The 18502-nt window shown below is 37.2% G+C and overlaps 1 protein-coding gene across 1 annotated transcript in view; it reads left to right on the top strand.

Moving 5' to 3' along the window:
* PRUNE2 (prune homolog 2 with BCH domain) overlaps positions 1-18502 on the top strand; it is a 144247-nt gene that overhangs the window by 13998 nt on the left and 111747 nt on the right. Inside the window, exon 2 of the mRNA XM_075527458.1 lies at positions 18379-18483. Coding sequence (XP_075383573.1) covers positions 18379-18483 — 105 coding nt within the window. The remainder of the gene's footprint in view (positions 1-18378; positions 18484-18502) is intronic.

The raw sequence follows: 18502 nt of genomic DNA, 5'->3' as shown, positions 1-18502 counted from the left end.
ATGTCACCGACACTGTACACAGCTATAGCTGAAAGATCATTTATCTTCAAGTTAAAAAGATTTAGCCCTCACAATAGGCTGCTCATCTATGACGGTCCAGAGAAGCTAAGGAGTGACATGCTTTCTAATTCCAACATGCCCTTTTTTTTGGAAGAGTAACACTCCATTGTATTTGTTTTCCGGACCCCTTAACACATTTCTGAATGTTTAGGAAGTAACCCATTTTTGTAATAATTTGATGTGAGTTAGATTGGTAGACAGAAGAGCATGTTAGGTGCACTGAGAGTTAGAAACCACTGCTATAATACTAAAAATAACGAAAAGTGTGTAAGAATAGGTAACACGCAGGGCAAGGGAATTTTCTTGCAGTTCCTGCATCTTTACAGAATACTTGGGTACTTGCAAGCCCCATTGTATTCCTGTGCATTAACACTGACTGCTATTTTGAACAAGATTGCGGATTAGCTTACTGGAAATCATGGAACTTTATTTGAAATGATTGGTGAATGAGACAGGGTCAAGGCCAGGGAGTGAAAACCACAAAAAAAAAAAACCCAAAAAACCCGAAAAAGAGAAAAGTGGGAAGTAGAATGATAATATGAAAGATATTATTTATTGAATGCAGAAGCATCCTATTTGCTTCCTGGTTCTGTCAAGAATCTAAATAAACTTGAAAACTTGACTTGAGTCTTGAAAAATTCCTTCTTTCCCTATGTGTACATTCTCTGTCTGCAATTTTTAGTTACTATTGTTAGAGGGATATTAATTTCAGGGGCCAGCTTTACATAATTGCAAATGTTTCTGAGGGCATTTAATTAAGGTAAATCAACATGCATAAAGTTTAAAATAGCTCAAACCCACTGAGCTTTAGTAACTAGGTCTTTTTCCTGGCAAGCCTGTATAAAAACACCTATATAGAGTTGGTAGTTGTACTGGGAGGCCAGAGAGCAGTGTAAATCAAGGGAACCAAATGCCAGTTGGAAATAGCGGGGTGTTTCCAATCAGAGGGGGATGGGTTTTCCCCTCCCTCTCCTCTTTGGTGCTTGTAGCTTCTGCTGCTGAATGTTCTGTGAGAAGAAAGGTTTTTCTATTCATTCTGAAGAAGGCCATGCTGAGCCAGAGTGTTATTTCTATTTGTGACAGGGTGGTCCGACATCCAGCACCTAATACTAAAACTGTCTATCTCTTAAAGCACATCTCTTGTAAGTGCATCTTTTGAAGTGTCCCTGGAGGAAAGAATCAACAAGTCTGGTTTTAGCTCTTTATCATGTGCTCTTTAATTGTGGAGATTAGTGCCAAATCCTTGAATTGGACTTGCTATCAGTGGGGAGAAAAAGGAAGACACAGAACATCAGTGTGATGTGTTCTTTTTAGCTAATGGTAGTCTGTAAGGTAAATGTGCTCAGTAAGTCAGGTGTGATACCTTTTTTGTCCCTGTCCTCAGGCCCGTGTAACTGCTGTACCAGGAAACCTGTAGAAGGGTGGGAGTGGAGTTGCGTGTAATTAGTTCTGGTTCTGCAGTGCTGGTAGTGAGGAGAACTGGAGCAAACATGCAGAGGACTGGAGCAAACATACAGTCTTTGAGGTGGGGGTGGAAAACGAGATCTCTCTCTGTACACAACTTCTATGTGGAGCATTAATTCCTAAGCAGTATTCCTCGTATTTAAAGTCCTATAAACTTATATAGAAGTAGTTCTCTTATATTCCAGGTTATTAAGTAGAAGGTAAGTAAGCTGTCCTACTGAACATAGCCAGCATGCCTACATGAATATGTATGTGCACACACCAACGCCCGACATGTGAAGTGTCCAAAGTTCATACCTGTGGGCACTTCTGCAGCTGTAATTTAAGAGTCTTACCTTTTGATGGTAAAATAAAACTGTGGTCCATAGAGGTTACTGTAACCTCATCCCATCACAGACACTTAAATTTAGTTTCTTTTCTTCATAGCAATGTGTAAATCCTCAAAAACATAAAATGTAGGAATATTTTCAAATAATTTCAAAAAATAATTTTCCTAAACATTTAGGAGTGAAAAGTTAAGTCAGTACTTTCGGTAATTTGGAGATGGGAGCTTGGCTAAATTATAATTTGTACAGTAAAGTCTGAAGAAAGGGCAAAGTATCTTTACCAAGATCAATAATAAGAAATCGAGTAAGTAGCAGTAGCACAGCTCAGCACTGTGTGGCAAGACCAAAGGTATTTTGGAGGAAACAGGAGAAACATACTAATACTGTTCCAGAAACCTGCTAAGCTTCATGCTTTTTCTGCAACTTTAATTTGAGGTTCAGTTTGAGCTGTAATTGGTATTAGTGTCAGATCTGTGGTATTTGGAGAGTCAGTTGCACTTACATAACGTTTAAAAAGGCACTTTTGTGTCTGGGAACAATAATATTTCGTATCTGGGAACAATACCATACTGCTATGTTTGTTTTGGACAGAATTTCTGAAATGTCTTACCTTTTTTCTTTTTTTTCCTCTTTGCCTTTCAGAATGTTTATGCTGAGTCTCTGCTAGTTTAATTTTTGGGTACTGACTGTCGTGTTATTGGTATCGTTTAGCCATGACGGATGACAGAAATGCTTAGACAGCAATGATACCTGTCTTCCGTGTCCTGCTATTTGCAAAGTATTCAGACTTCCAAATTTGATTGTAATTTTTTCTGAGGAGTTATATATTAATTAAGAGATTTTGTCATTTAAGTATTTTCCACTACATTCTCTGAATGTTGTTTTTTATGCTGAAGCATTCCTGAAAAGAGAATTCCATTCATGAGGATCAGTTAGGTGTCGATTTCATTTAACTGTGTTACAAACTTTCCCCATGTCATGCATTTTTAAATGGTGTGTTATGTTGAGTTTCCTCTTACGGTTAAGCACAGCTATTGCTCTGTATCACATTAATTGATTTCACAGACTAAATGTCAGCAGAGTAAAAACTGCAGTTTTTTTGCTAATGTTAGCTTAAGCATGTTGCACACCCCAAGGGCTTCATAATATACCCTTCATAACAAAACAGGTATTTTGTATCATGCTTTTATTAAAACATGTATATATGTTGCTATTTATATATCTTATATACTGTTTTTAAAGAAAAAAATTAAATACAAATTAAACTTTCTATGTTGATGCTAATTGTGACACTAACTACCATAATTATTAGCATCCTGATTCCCCAAATCAATGGAAATAATTACAATGTATTTGTAAGGCTGGTTTTAAAATCACAGGAATGCAATATTCCAGCAAGTGGACATGGATCTCCTCTGATAGCCATAAGAATCTATTTTTATAAGTAGAGCTCATTTTCAAAATTTGCTTCTTATATATTGCTGTGCCTGTAATAGATGACTCAAATCACAGAGCCTCTGTGGGTTGGTCCCTGTGTAAATTTAAACAGCTTACTAATGCATTTGAGTAATCATGTAGTGGAATATCTCAAATCTCTTTTAAGTCAGTATGTTCTTTTAAGACCTGATGTCCTTTTTTATTCAGGAGTGGCAAGTATATATTGGTATTTATACAGATGAACTCCATCTAGAGCCAGAGATTAAACGTTCACATAAGACTGCGTATAAATATGTTGCCATTATACCTTATCCTCTTTGACTGATCCTGAGAAAAAATATTGTTCTACTTAGCTTGTAAAAGAAAGGAAAGAATTATGCTGTGTTTATTTTTAACAGACTTTCCTAATTCCATTAATGCTGAACAGATACCCTTTCAACAGCAATACAAGACTAGCACATGCTTCCCGTATAAGGCAAAGAAAGCTACACATAGTTATTCCTCTTGTTCTTTCAGTGCAAAATGCTTGTATTACATAAAATACTGTGTAACGGTCCTCTGACCTGCTGAGATTTATGCAATTAACTAAGCAGAAAGAATAAGCTAAAGAAATGTCAGACTGAGAGTGACCTTACATTGCAAAGCCATGAAATCATCACCAGTTTCTAATGTTACCACTGTTGCTGTTCTGACAACTGTTCAACTGGATGCCTGTCAGTATCTCCAAGGGTGATGAATCCCTTTTTTTTAACACCTTGAACACCTTGCGAATACAGAAGAATATTAGTTCATGTGTTGCAGCATTCTTATAGCTGGAAACACAGGAACTGTCTTATTGGCACATACTAAACGTCCATGTGATGGGAGTGTGTTGTGTTGCTACTCACTGAGGCAGGGTTTAATTACAAGCAAATTCTAAATGCCCTACCAGTGTTCTCAGACTTTACCAGTAGAAAAGTGTGGATCTGGCTGCTGTGATCAGTCTTGTGCATCAGATATTTTGGCTTGCATAGGTCCCTCTTGTGTACTTAGATTTGGGGTTTTGGGGTGTTTTTTGGTTGTTGGTTGGTTGGGGTTTTTTTCCCCCCACCCCCAGAGATTTAAGGACTTCTGTCTGTGCAAGAGGTGACGTAGGAGGGATGTTGTGGTCTTGGTTTTTTTTACCTTCAGAATCACTTTAAGCAAGTTTACAGCTCTGTGATTTGGTGGAAGCGAGGTATTAGCCTGAGAGGAAGCAGATTGTTCTTGGCTGGCTTACGTATCTCTCCTTACCTTTGGACCCTTTGCTCTTAGCTACAGCAGACACAGAAATTGGTGGATGCTGCTTTTCCTAACAGTATACTCTTCAGTTGAAAACCAAGAGCTTAACTGCTGAGGAAAAGCAAGCAAGTCCCTATGTGGGGGAGGACGTAGTTATCAGAGTTTTCCATAGACTGCAAATACATTATAGTGTGTTAAATATGAAATTAGAAGATATTGTTGATCTGTCAATTGAAAGGTGAAGTTGAAATATTAATGTAATTTATTTTATTTGTCGTTACCATATGTTTTTCTAAAATATTTGTTGTCTTTTGAATTAGCTAGGGCAGCAGATTTGCCAGGGATGATGAATTGCCCATTTTGGTGATAACTGAGAGGATTCAGCAAAACTATCATTGAAGAGGATGTCTTACTTAATCCGTCATTACTGTCTCTTCATATGTGAATTTGTCGATTTAAATCTACTGTTTCCTCGTGCTTAATAAAATTTGAAATAATACATTGTGAAAACCTTAATCAAAATGGATGAAATTGAGCCAAACTTTAAACAAAAAAAAATCTCTTCTATGTGCATTCCTTGTTCTCATATTCTCCTAATGCTTACCAATTTTTTAAACAGAAATGAATGGCATAACATATCTTTAAAGAAATAGCTTTATAATATAAACAGTGCTTCAATTTACTTTGTAATTACACTTTAAATGATTTTGTCTATCATTTTCCATACTTTTAAAGCAATAGTTGGTATGCTCAGCATGAAAATAATCTTTAATACTATATACTCCTATTTCTATGGTTCTCCTCTATATAACACATCTTTTATGAGATGAAGTTGAACTACAGTGCCAGATAAAGTCTGTCCGTGCAATCAATAGGCTATTTACCATTACAGAAGCTCTCACCTCCATTCAAGGTGGGGATTTTTTGGTAGCTACAGTGACAATCTGGCTATAGCTCCATATGAGAAAGATGTGTTTATTGTATTGTTGTTCTTGACAGATCTTGGCTGTGCTGGAACATTACTGTGATGACCACCAGAATTAACGTAATTTGTTCCTTTTTTTTCCTCTACCAGTTGTCCTAGTGCGTTAAATTTAAAACGTGGCTCGGGTACACATATGTTCTATGTCAAGACAAAAGAATGTGAAATGGAGCTGTGGTTCAGAGGGGCAATAATAATCATCACCATAAATATTGTTTGCAGTATCATCATCTGTATGTCAGTTCAAGGTGTCATTGGCACTATACAAGAGTAATAAGGCAGGAGCCTTACCCAAAATATATAACCTATAGGTCCTTACTTTTTTTGGAATCTTTGTAATGGGCACTGTGGTGCTCTGTGGGACTTTAACTATTGCAGTGCTGAAGTCTGAAGTGCAAGAAGGAATGCGAAATGCAGATTTGAGCATATTCCCTCGTATAGATCTTTCCCAGCTTGCCCCAGGCATGATTCCACCTCTTGATAACTTTTTGCTTCCTCTGGAGGATATTTTTCAAAGTGATTGTTATTGCTTCCAGTTCTTTTACTATTTTTGCATTGTCAGTTGCGCTGGACAAATATGAGGATTAGATTCAGTGTTTTCCCTGACGCACTACGTTTTTGTAGAAAGACATTTAAGAGATAAGTCCCTGCTCAAACTTAATTTTTTCCTGAAAAATTTTATATCCTTAGCAGTATTTTAAATGTTTTCCCTGAAACCCAAACATTCAATTTCAGACCCTTTTCTCATTGAATGCTGAAAGAGGAAATTTTTCAACAAGTTAGGACTAGTGTTGCATTTCTTCAAATAGGAATATTTGTGGATTTTTTGTTTTTACACGAGTGTATTTTACCTGTTCTGTCTCATTAGATGGAAAACTAACATCAGCACAGCAAAAATGAAGGTTTTAGATTGCTACTGTATATTGCCTTTCAGCACACTTTAATTAAAGTGGCGTTTGTTTGTCCTATAATATCACCATTCCCTAGTCGATGTACTGAGCAAGCACCATGGTGACAAGATAAGTTGCTTTGTTTTGTTCCATATGTCTCTGTTCCAAATTTTCCATAGTTTTAATTGGTTCCCTGCAGAATAACATTTACAAGCATATGGTATGGAAAATGCTGACTGCATTTGTTATCATATATTTTAGTACATTGGTGGCACTAGATCACTAAGCCTTTAAATGTGATTATGAGGTTATTTAATGCAGTCAATAGTGTGCTTAAAACACAGCAAAAATATGCAGTGAGCCAAATGGTATCAAGGAAATATGTTTGAAAGCCCTCTTAATGCTTCAAGGATAGATGGGGAAGTCTGGTTCAGAAAAGGTTTTGGGTAATGTTTATGCTGAAACATACTTTGTCAGCTAAGAGCAATTTGGAAAGGTCCGTGGAGGCTGCTTGCCATCACAACAAGAGGAATGCGTGTCAGAACGTGGAATGCCGACAAGGCAAAATACACGATATGTTGAAGATTATTGACTTCTGAAGAAACGCACTGGCATTAGCTGATGAAATGGAATGCAGGATCAACCCTTAAATCTCATGTGTCTGACTTTGGAGACATCAGCACTACGTTTTTACACTGACTCTACTCTGGCAGAAGACGGCCAATCCAAAAGAGAACACGATTGACTGAGAAGACCCCAGTCATCTCAGCATGTGTGAAGATCTGAGTTCAGCAATATTGACATAGGTGTTGGGTTATGCCTTTTTGATTGTGCTGGAGGGGAAGGTGTGTCATGGTGGGGAACAGCTGAATTGGGTTTCTTGCTGAGACAAATCGACTAAGGTGGTTTCAGAGTGCTCCAAGAAGTGCTCAGTGGGTCATTGTATTAATGACCTCTTTGGATTTCATGAGCAGACTAGAAACTCAGACACAGCTCAAACAATCAGAGAAAGAGGATCACTCCATAGATGGAGATTTCTGATTTCTGATTACATCCTTTGCCTATGGATTCAAGACGTACCATATCCCTTCTGTCCCTAGCCTGAAGCCAGCCTAACTTACTAAATAAATTACTTCCAAATTTCTACTGTTTTAATGTCATCCATGTAAAAAAGAGTATTAGACGTTAAAGCAGCACAAGTTCTAAGTTTATTAGTGACTAGACATACTCTGAAAAGCATATGAATGTTAAAAGTAGCACAAGAATGTGATTATGCATCTTGCTCATGTGCAATATGTATACGGCTCTGATATTAGTATTATAGTGAGAGCAACTCAGGGATCTAAACCTGTAGACATAACCGATTACTGTATAAGTAAAAAGGCAGTGCCTTCTCATAATGGAGCATATGTTTCTATTCTCATAACATCCCACATCAAAAAATAGATTGTTTTTGTAAAATCAAGTTTCATTCTGAGTGTTCATTTCTTAGTGCACTGTCATTTCATTAACAAGCACAGTGTTGCAAGATAATTTTTAATCTGTGCTCAGCTTCTGCAGCAAGTCAACCCAACATCTATCTCTCACAAAGACACTTGGACTTAAACATGTTACAAAAATAGAATTCCATCATGGAAAAAGAAGCTGCCAATAATAAGAAAGGGCTTTTGGGAAAATTCTTTTGGGGAATGGTGTTTGCAGCAGGCATAAAGGACAGCAGAGGAGTACTTGTTAATTGGTTTCTGATTTTCAGTGTGGAAAAAGAAATAGTGACTAAAATAATACTAAAGTAAAAAAAAAAATACTGCATCTTTTCTGAGGCGGTCTTGCCAGAGAGTGGGTGAAAAGCCAAAGACATTTTGCAATTATAGTATAATAAAAACTTGTTGAACAAGAAAGGCAAAATTGAAAGTGACTTTCACCTCCTGATCATCTCTTCTAGCTATGATTTTCTCTCTCAACTGAAGATGTGTAATACATTTTAGGGTAAGTCACTGACGGGAAGATAGTGTCTATGATGTTATTGTTAGCATGGACTACTTGTTTGTCTTGAATCACTTAAGATATAGTTCATGATGAAGAGAAGAGAGAAGTTTACACAGAAGATCTGAAACAAAATGAAAATGTGAAGATGCAGCTATGCATAATGTTTGTATCTGAGTGCAGTATAGTCACAAATATTATCTATAGCACATTCATAAAAAATTTAGAAGAAACTTTGAGATTGCAGGATGATACAATTAAAAAGAAAAAAGGAAACAACAGTAAAACCTTCTTATATATTGTCCATATAAGCACAGAAAATTCAGTCTGTGATCATATGATCACTAATGGTATTTGTACTGGGGTGTTGGCTCACTTCAGGGTATGGTCTCCTGTTCACCTTGGTGCATAACACCTAAGGGCTACACTGACTTGAGAATATGAAGCTCAACTCCACAGGCTCCTGTACAGCACAGTGTTCAAGCGCCTTCTAACTCTTGATAAATTTATTCTCAGTTGCAAAGTTGATTCCACCATTTTAGAGAAAAAGCTAAGCTTCTTAAACACTCTGAGGTCAGATGTTAAGCCTGTGACAGAGGCAGGTAAATGAACTGCATTATTTGAGTTGAATTCCCTTGCCTTCACCAAAAAAAATCGCCTTTTTTCTCCAATACACTTGCTCTTTGCTCTCTATAACTTATTCAACTTCTGCAGTGTATGATGTAGGGGATTATTGGTACCGGTCACCTCCTGACGCACCACAGAACTGATACAATTAGTATGACACAGGCACTCTGCTCCTCAGGTAAATGTGCTCCTTACTTTTAACTCATTTGTTTTTAATGTCTCAAGGGACACCTTGATCTTGTAGTAAGCCAAACAATTCCTAAAGGAGATGAATACTATCAAGTCCTGTAAACTGATAGGCATCCCAGTCTCACCTTTGCATGTTAAGTGGCAAGTGGAGAAGGAGAGGGAAGAGGAGTCGTGTAACTTGAGCTGAAAATTCAAAAATATGCTGTGACTGGCTTTAGACACTAAAGATAAACTGGAATAGGAATATAACTTGTTCTTTTGCAGAGCTGAATTGCTGTCTGCTGTATGGCTGATACTCAGTTATTAGATGAGAGCACTAATCCTGCATAGAACACATTAATTTGAACAACAAATGAGTAATGCAGCATAAAAGGAGGCAGGGAACTTTGATTTTTCCTTTAGTAACTTCTATGATAGAGAATCTTATTGACAGGCTGTTGAAGTACTGCTGATTCAAGCTTAAATAATCATTCTGCTAGGAACATTTTCCTTTTTCAGCCATATGAGAGTGTATCCTGTTTTGTCTTGGCAGGAAGAGCAATGCGGTATCTTTACTCAGCCTAAGGTCATTTAAACGAGTTTTTTCCCCTCCTCACTTTGTTAATCTTGTATCATAAAAACTTAGGTTTCTTTAATTCTCTGAGACAAAGCATATTTAATATGTCTGACTTAATGGGAGTTTTATCTTGATGTAACAGCAAAATTGGGATCAAAACATGTGGTGCCAAAGTCATGCTTCTAAAATGTGTGTGAATGTGGGCATGTATGTGTACCCCATGTATGACCCATTTTGCAAACCAGATACTATTGGGTATACTGTATACTTACAACCCATAATCCAGTAGAAGTGGTGTCTTAAAAGTTGGCCCTAAAGGCAAAAATTTGGAGAAGCAAGAGAGTGTGAACATATAAAGCTTATAAAACATGGTGGAAAATCAATGCCAGACCAATTGATGGAATAAATCTAATTTTAAAAGGAAACAACAAGATTTTGATTGATGTTTTTAATTCTGTGGTGCTTCTTTTGGTATGTAAATGGCATCTCTGCATTATTTGATTACTCCAACTATTCTTTTTCAAATGAAAATTGCATGTGGAAGTCATTGTTCATTTTTATTTTTTGCAACGTGAATGAATGTTTGTGATAGGTTAGTGAGAAGGTATTTCAAGAGCAGGCAGAGCAGACTTGCATGCAGTTATATTCTGTAAAATTAATTAAAAGTGAAAAGAGAGTAGTTGTTTGCAGTTGGTAGGAATCCTTTCTTGAACAGTGTGAAGTTTATCTGTCTGCAGAATGCCAAATCAGAGCCTGTTGGTAATGCAGAAATATTGAACTGAATTCTCAGCAGCAATATCTGACCGTGCCAATTCTTGATTAGAAATGACTGGAAAAGAGAGCTCTTGTCATGTGGAAATTCCAGGATCAAGCTAGGGACAGGATCTCCTTGCCTGGGTGGCATGCCAGATAGTTAACTTGCCTCATTTCCATTATTACTTTTGAAGCATCAGCATGCTTCTATGGAACAGTATGATTTTGGGAAATGGCATTTTAAAATAAAACGCTCTTTAGCAAGCTCTTGACTCTTAAATACGGCTTTTAAATTATTAACTTCAGAAGACCAATAATGCTTGTTCAACAAGGCTATGTTCAAGCTCCTGTGGGAAGTGCAGTCACTTGTGCAGGTAAGATCAGGTAAAATATATGTATCTGTTAGGCCCCGGGTAAGTTCTAGGTGCTTGACAACTAAGGTGCGAAGACCTTTTCCTAGTCTTTCTTATTGACTAGTCATAGTCTTTTTTCATCAGATCTTATTCGACACAAAACATCAGGTGATATTTTATGCCTATCCAACCATTTCTGAGGGTGGCATTGAATTTTTATGACCCTTCCACTTTTCTTTATCTTTTTTGTAAGGCTGTATCTCCCATACAAAAGCGATGGTGTGGATTTAGAAAATTACCCTTTTGTTTTATTGTATTTTATTCTGCTAGTTGGATTGATGTTTGCTGTAAAAGCTTTTTTTTAGATCCATAACTAAAGTAACATTGTACAATATAGATCCAACAGGTAATTATTAAAATAAGGCATACTTGAAATTTTCTCTATTAAATTATGTTCCTTAGGGAAGAATCCACTATGTAACCATGTATTTTACAACTATTACAGTAAACTACAATATATATCATATACTGTACATGATAAGTGTGATACTGCAGGGGCAGAGAAATATAATAGTTTTTCTTCTGTCCTCAAAAATAAGAGAAAACAAAGACTTTTCAGGATAAGAGATCATCTTTTTTTTTCAGGCCAGTATAAAGCTTTCTTGTGAAAAGACTTATGAAATATTAAACTAACTTGAACTTTGCATAAAATATTAAATTAACTTTGCCTTGGCTTAAAGCCATTTCTTTGACAACGGAGAAGGATAATCAACTTAAAAGTCCTCAGGCCGATGAAAGTATACTACTGCCTGATACTATAAGGCAAATGCAGGATGTACTCCAAAATGACTACTCAATACATTGTACCTCTGGGTTGGAGGTACAATTCCAAAGCTACTGAGCAGGTACAAAAATCCTCTGTCATGTAAGTAAATGACTTAAAATCTCAGTTGCAATATTTATTACTATCTTGTCCTTGGTCCAGGTAGATAAGCTTTTTCCCTTGCATCTCCAGGAAAGCTAAGTATGTCTGTGCAGCCATGCTCTCTTGTTAGTGCTTCAGCCGCAAGGCTGGAAAAGCTTTCAGCGTATCTGACACTGTATGATTATGTGACTCTGCAGCTTCTTCTTTATTAATACACATCTGTGGAGCCATGTAGCTCCTTCCTTTAAAGAATTGCTATCCTTGACAAGTACTGTCCCATCCCCTGCAGCAAAATGCCGTGATTCCGTTGCAGTTGAAGGACAGAAGATCCAGTGAGATTTGAGACAAAAAGAAAATAGCGGCTCAGAAAGGAAGGCTGCGTGTGGCTGTGTGTGTGTGTATGAAGGAGAGGGAAAAGAACAAAACTTTTTTGCCGTGAGACAGTGAGCATTTGTAGAGGTTCCTGTTTATACTAGAACAAACCGTTCATTATTTCTTATCTTGCAAGATCATTTCAGCCTCTGTATTAACGGAGGAAAAAAAGAAGAGACATTGTCGTTTTTGACTGGGATATTGTAATTTGATGAATCACTGTAGTAATATATCCTGGCCAAGGTTTTTGCAAACCTGATTGCCAGTATATGCAGTATGTTTGAATGAATCAGCTGTTTGATGCATCTAAGAACCAATAAAAGGTATTTTTGACTCAGTTGCATAAAGATACAGTTGCCATACTAATGCTTTTATGTGATTAAAGACAACAAAACTGGGCAGATATGAGAGTTTCTTCACTGTATCAGAAGAGATCGCTTACTAGATTGCAGAAGTAGCTTAATGCTTATAAATCTCTTTTTTGAGCATAATAAGTGAATGTTGATCTGTGCAGGTCTGATCTGAATTGAGTTGTCCTAACTGATGCCATCTGAGAATGACACATCATTTATTTAATTCATTTGATCCCAGGCATCCAGTGTTGATGCATTTTATAACTTACCTTTAATGTAGCTAAAAAAAACCCCATCAGCACTAAGAAAGATCAGTGGTATCTTACGTAGTTTAATTTATTAGTTCCAGTTTCATCATCAACCTCTTACATTTTTTAATTCTTAGAGATATTGAGGGTTCATGATTCCTCTCAGGTTTAGCTGTGGTAGCTGCAGGAGCTAATCACATTTTAGTCCTGTTGCAGCTAAGTCCCACAGAGTTTATGGATCTAAAGCTTCGTCTTCCTGATTGTGGGCTTCTCTGCTGTGGTCTTTGCTTGGAAAGACCTGGAAGAGGAAGCCTCATGTCCATGTGCCTGCTTTTCTCCTAGCTAGCTGATCAGCAAGCAGCAAACTATGCAAACCAGGTGTATCTGAGGTGACGGAAGAGGAAGTAGTCTCAGACCGGTAAGATAAACAAGAAGCGTGGATGGCCCTGGGAGGGCATACTTCAGGGTTGCTTTTATGGAGAGTACACTTTTTGGAAGATTATTACTAATAACTAGTAGTAAGATACTAAAAAGCCATTCAGGGAGCTACACATGGGGAGAGGAAGCGCTGATGAAATAATGTATTTTGGATCTGCAAGAGGGGAAGGAGAAGAGAATAAAATTATGCTTAGCGAATGGAAGAGCAGGGATCAGGAAAGGTGAAAAAAATATATTACTAATCTTTAAAACAGCATGCAAGGACTGTCAGTGGAAGGTCTACCTTGTGCCTTAATCTTCTAGAAAAAATAGATAAGAAAACAAGTCAGAACCACAGACAGTAGCTCATGCTGCTTTCACGTTGGTTTCTGAACCATGAGCAGCCATAGAAGCTGAGGAGACAGTTCCCCCAGCCTCAGAAGTGGTGGTACCAACTTAACAGAGGAGACTTTCCACATAAGCCTGTCAGACCTGACAATGTCACCTGAGCTAGAGAATGCCATTTCTTTTGTATGCTCTTTGAGAACCATTATCTGATGTGAGAATTGAGAGGAATAGCGTACTATTGTTCCAAATACGCAAAAAAGGCAGCACGTTGCAGGGAACGCTTGTTTTGTGCAGTGTTCTGTTTATATTATTATGGGTAAGTTCAGATTTAAGCCCTGGAAGATGAAAACAGAGGTTGTTTTGAGGGTTCCATTGATCTTAAAATATCATTTTAATCAATATTAAAATAGTTTTGTAACAGTTTATTCAATTATTCCTCTTAACATAACTTCAGATCTGCCAGTATCCTCCTTTCTAGCTTTTGATTGCCTTAAAAGTTGTAGTAAGCAACATTGCGGTTATAGACTACATGACCTGGTTGTTCCTGAAGGAGTATCTCATGACTTTTATCCATGGATGGTGGTGTCTTTTTGCCAGTAATGATTATCCGAGGAAGTGCTGTCATGCTGAAAGTACTGACTTCTACAACTTCTAAGATGCTGCAAATCAGATTGAGGGTTAAAAATGTTGCTTTCGTAGTCCTATGGTAGAACTGGTGGACGGCACCCATTTGTGCTAAGATGAATGTTTGCAGTAGCATTCAATTTTTTATCACTGCAGTTTGGCAGAGTTGATCTTTTAGCCGATGCGCAGATCTCAAATTGTCTGTCCAGCACAGGATAAAACAACATTTAGCTTGCTCTCCCTTGTATAACACTGAGGTCATCGCTAAGCTTTTGATAAAAGGTGTTGTTGGTACAAGAAGGTTTCCTGTGTTAACATAGAATGGGGGAGATGCTACCTAGTTGTCTTGAGTAGTGTATTAAAATATAAATATATTGTCTGTGATTCTGGCATCAGATAAATACCCAGTTTGAATAATAAAGATGCTTGGAGTAGAAAATGTTGTCCGTGTGAATAGGTTATGCAAGCGTGATCTTTATGTGTCACTGAATTATTTTAGTGGTTATCACTGGGGAATGGGAAGGTAAATAATGCAGTATTAGTGTACTGAGCTGTGTCAGGGATAGCATGTACCTGTTTATGTGCTTCCCTGTAGATATCCTTGGCTGGTCAGTTTTGCACGTGGCAGCTCTCAGACCATAGCTTCTGATGTATGGTTTGGAGTCACATCTGTGTGCTTAGGGGAGTTGCTGCTTAGCTCAGTGGTTATAATTTTCCTGTTAACTTTGCCTCTAATGGGACAGCACATACTATGTGAATGGAAATACTAGGGTGGGACTTCTAACTGTGGCTGGTGCAGATTGTCTACAAGCCTGACCTATTCCTATCTATATCAAAATTATGCTGTTTTCTAGAAATGTATCATAGAATTGTAGAATATCTCAAGTTGGAAGGGGCCTATAAGGATCATTGAATCCAACTTGTGTTTGGGAGAACAGATTACTTACGTGGATAAGAATGTTTGTTCAGAAAATGAAGGATTTCATTTAGGAAAATAATAGCAAAAAACTTATTGTGCTTTCTAGTAATAATTAAGAGTGACATTTTAGGTTCTTTTGTTAGTTTTTGCTCCCTTTATGAGTTTCTAGAACTAGAGGAATAATTAACTGTCCAAATGTATTCTACAATTTTATTAACATCAATTTATTTTATTATTAATAATTAGTTTGGTAATACATGATTTGGTATGGGAAGGCGCCTCTTCAAAAATGATGCTTTCATGCTTTTTTTAATGAAGAAAATTCTTCAGTCTGGTGAAACAAGATGTGGACTATCACTTTTCTCTCTTGTCAGTGTATCTTACATCATCAGAATGTGAAGCACAGACTTTCTTTGCTGTTTGCTCTGGCCAATTTTGGCCTTGAAATCTGTGAAATAGAAACTTGAATTACTTAAGACAGCTTACAGGCTGACTTTGTATTTTAACATTGGTAGAATAGCTGTCATATTTTATTAGCAAAACCCCATTGCAAAAACACATTGCTAAAAGTCACAAATGAGAGGTTAGATACTGAAATGGGGTAGTTGTGTGCAAATGAACAGATTCGTACTCGGGGAGAGGTAGAGTCATTAAAATAACCAGTTGTAGTGGATGAAACAGAAATTTATCCTCTCTGGAGTGACCAGAGAAAGGCTGTGTGCAACAGAAACCCCTGAACACATTCGGAAATTTGTTTTTCATGCCGTTTCCTTTGGGAAAGAGTTGGCAGTAGCTAGTAGGTTGCCTCGATCGCATGTTTGTCTTAGGCAGAAATATTCTGCTAGAAACCAGCAGTTGTTTGGAGGTATAGTGTGTTAACAGCCTGACCAAGAAATACTCGCTCTCACTGTTAGTCCGCTTACTGTCATATTAAAAACTCAGTTTAATAAGCTCCATCTCAGAGTTCTTGTTAAGCTCTTTAGAACAGTCCAAGGAGAAGGCCTGTCCTTCCACAATCTGTTCTGGTTCATATGTGTTGATGAAATTCTGGTGTGCTGGAGTTAAAAAATCAGTCCTCAGATGGCTAGTTGACCTGTTTGGAGTATGAAGAGGTGGTCTACAGAGCTTTCTTGCTCTGCTCTGTTCTCTCTGTATTCTGCTCTTTATAGCTGTGCTTTTCTCATTTCTTCAGAACTCAAGTGTAGGGTTCAGAAACTTTCAGCCTTGGGATTCTTCCATTTTTGTGTAATTATTCTGTCTCCATTCTTGAAGAGGTAGTAAAGAGGGGGCGTGCATGATGGCACATACAAATGAATTAAAGATGCTGGGTTGTTTGTTTTGGTTTTTTTTTCTTTTTTTTTTTTTTTAAATGTGAATTCTTCTTTTCCTTTTAAACAGCTGTTAAGACAAAGAGGGTTTTCCATCCTTGGTAGTTCTCCTCCCACATGATTTTCTACAGATTTTAGAACTACAACAGACCTGTGTAACAAGGCTACAGCTAACATGTGAGTTTAACAAAGCTACAGCTAACATCTGAGTTGTAAAAACGAGTGTGCAGATTTTAGTGCTTGAGAGAATGAATTCTGAAGACAACACAAAAAATTTCTTAATTTTTCAAAAGAAAACACTCATGTACCTGATGACATAAATAGGTCTGACATTCATCACTGAAAATCAGATGACTGTTGAGGATCCTTGCTAGTTCTATATGGGACAGTGTTTTGTGGAATATGAGCAACAGGAAGCAAATCGTTTTATAGGTACAGAATATGTAGGTATAGAACAGCATCAGATAGCTTGAAATTTTTTATATTGTTGTTTGCACTGGATTCCTAGAGGTGGGTGACTGTAGATTTAATAATCAACTTGTCAGTTCATCCGGTTTCCTTCTTTTTCAGGGTTGAGTCATTTGCTGTACAGTTATGATGAACCTAAAGAAAAAGACTTCTATACACTGAATAATACTAAAAAAGGATGAGATAATGAACTTTATTTTCATTCTTTAGGGTGGCAGATCAATCAGAAATGTATGCTGCAGAAGAACAACATGACAAAAAATATATTGAAAAGAGGAAAATGGAGACAGTTTATTGCTGGTGAAGGCCTACAGCTTAAATGAACATATCTGTTCCAGACACTGTACTCTTCAGAAAGCTGTCTGTCTTTCCCATTACATAGGGAATGGAGAATAGGTGTCCTGGTTTTATTTCCCAAAGGTATTTTGATGTCTGTGTTCTATATAAGGGAAACAGAACTAAGTTTCTTCCTTATATCCAGATAGAGGTAAGATTAGACACAGAGAAAAAAGGGTAGTTTAAAAAAATTGCACATTTATAATTATTGAGGATAATATACTAATATATACTTCTGTTGAAAGATTAAAATTCTATTTGATATCCAGAGTCCTAATTCAAAATAACAAAAAGTACATCAGCCTGTATACGACAACAACAACAGCAAAGATGTTTAATTGCATATATTTGGTTCTGAAACATCTACCTTAGTGTCAGTCAGGTATGTTTCTCAAATTAAGAAGCATAGCTCATTAAAAGAAACCAAACTGGAATGTTTCCTTGCAGATAGCTTGACATTAATGAGGTGCACAAGAGAAGAACATCACGTTACATTTTGTGTGTGCAATTATGAAGAAGGTAGACACTTCCCTGCAATATTTTGCTTTCACACAGTTGGTCTGTCTTTTTTTTTCCTCGTGTTTGGAAGGCTCTGAATTTTATTAAATGCAGAACAGATTCAGTTCCCTTTGCAAGTGAGAACAACTCAAAGCCCTCAGTGCTTGACCGGCTGTGTTCAGCTTCTGAAGATTCAGGGTGAAAGCCACTTACTTAGTCTAGTTACTGATTTCAGCAGAGCAAAGAAAAAAGGGAAAATTAAAATTACAACTTGCTATGTATAGTTTGCTGTGTGTATTTCCACGCTCTTTGAGACTGCTTTTCTTACTAGATTTGTGAGGTGTTTTCAAAAGCTTTTTCCACATATACATGAAGCTGCTTATCTCTTTGCTGCTAAAGGGAGTTCTGTCAGGTTAGATCTTGGTTGGGTTCTAAACCGGGGTCTCTTATGAAACCCAGATTTCTTGGCTTTTTGGGGAGCTAAGGAGCCAAGGAGACATGCCTGATCCCACAGTAAGTGCATTCCTTCAGCCAATGGCGAAAAGTGCTACAACTGAGGATAGTGCCTGATATTTAACTTGTCTTTTGAAGTGTTTTAGTGATTGGGCTTTTTTTTCTCTTATAATTGTCACTCATTGCAATTGTCTTCTAATGTGTTACAGAACAGGAGCAAACGGCTGGAGAAAGTCCATGTTGTTCTTGGCAATAAATCCTGTGATTTGGATTCGCTCATTTCTACTCTGGCCTATGCCTACTTTCTAGACAAGGTAATGGAAAAAATGGACT

This window comes from Mycteria americana, chromosome Z (assembly GCF_035582795.1).
Source record: "Mycteria americana isolate JAX WOST 10 ecotype Jacksonville Zoo and Gardens chromosome Z, USCA_MyAme_1.0, whole genome shotgun sequence".
NCBI lineage: Eukaryota > Metazoa > Chordata > Aves > Ciconiiformes > Ciconiidae > Mycteria > Mycteria americana.
The sequence above is the reverse complement of the archived record's forward strand: the minus strand, read 5'-3'. Positions and strand labels throughout refer to the sequence as shown.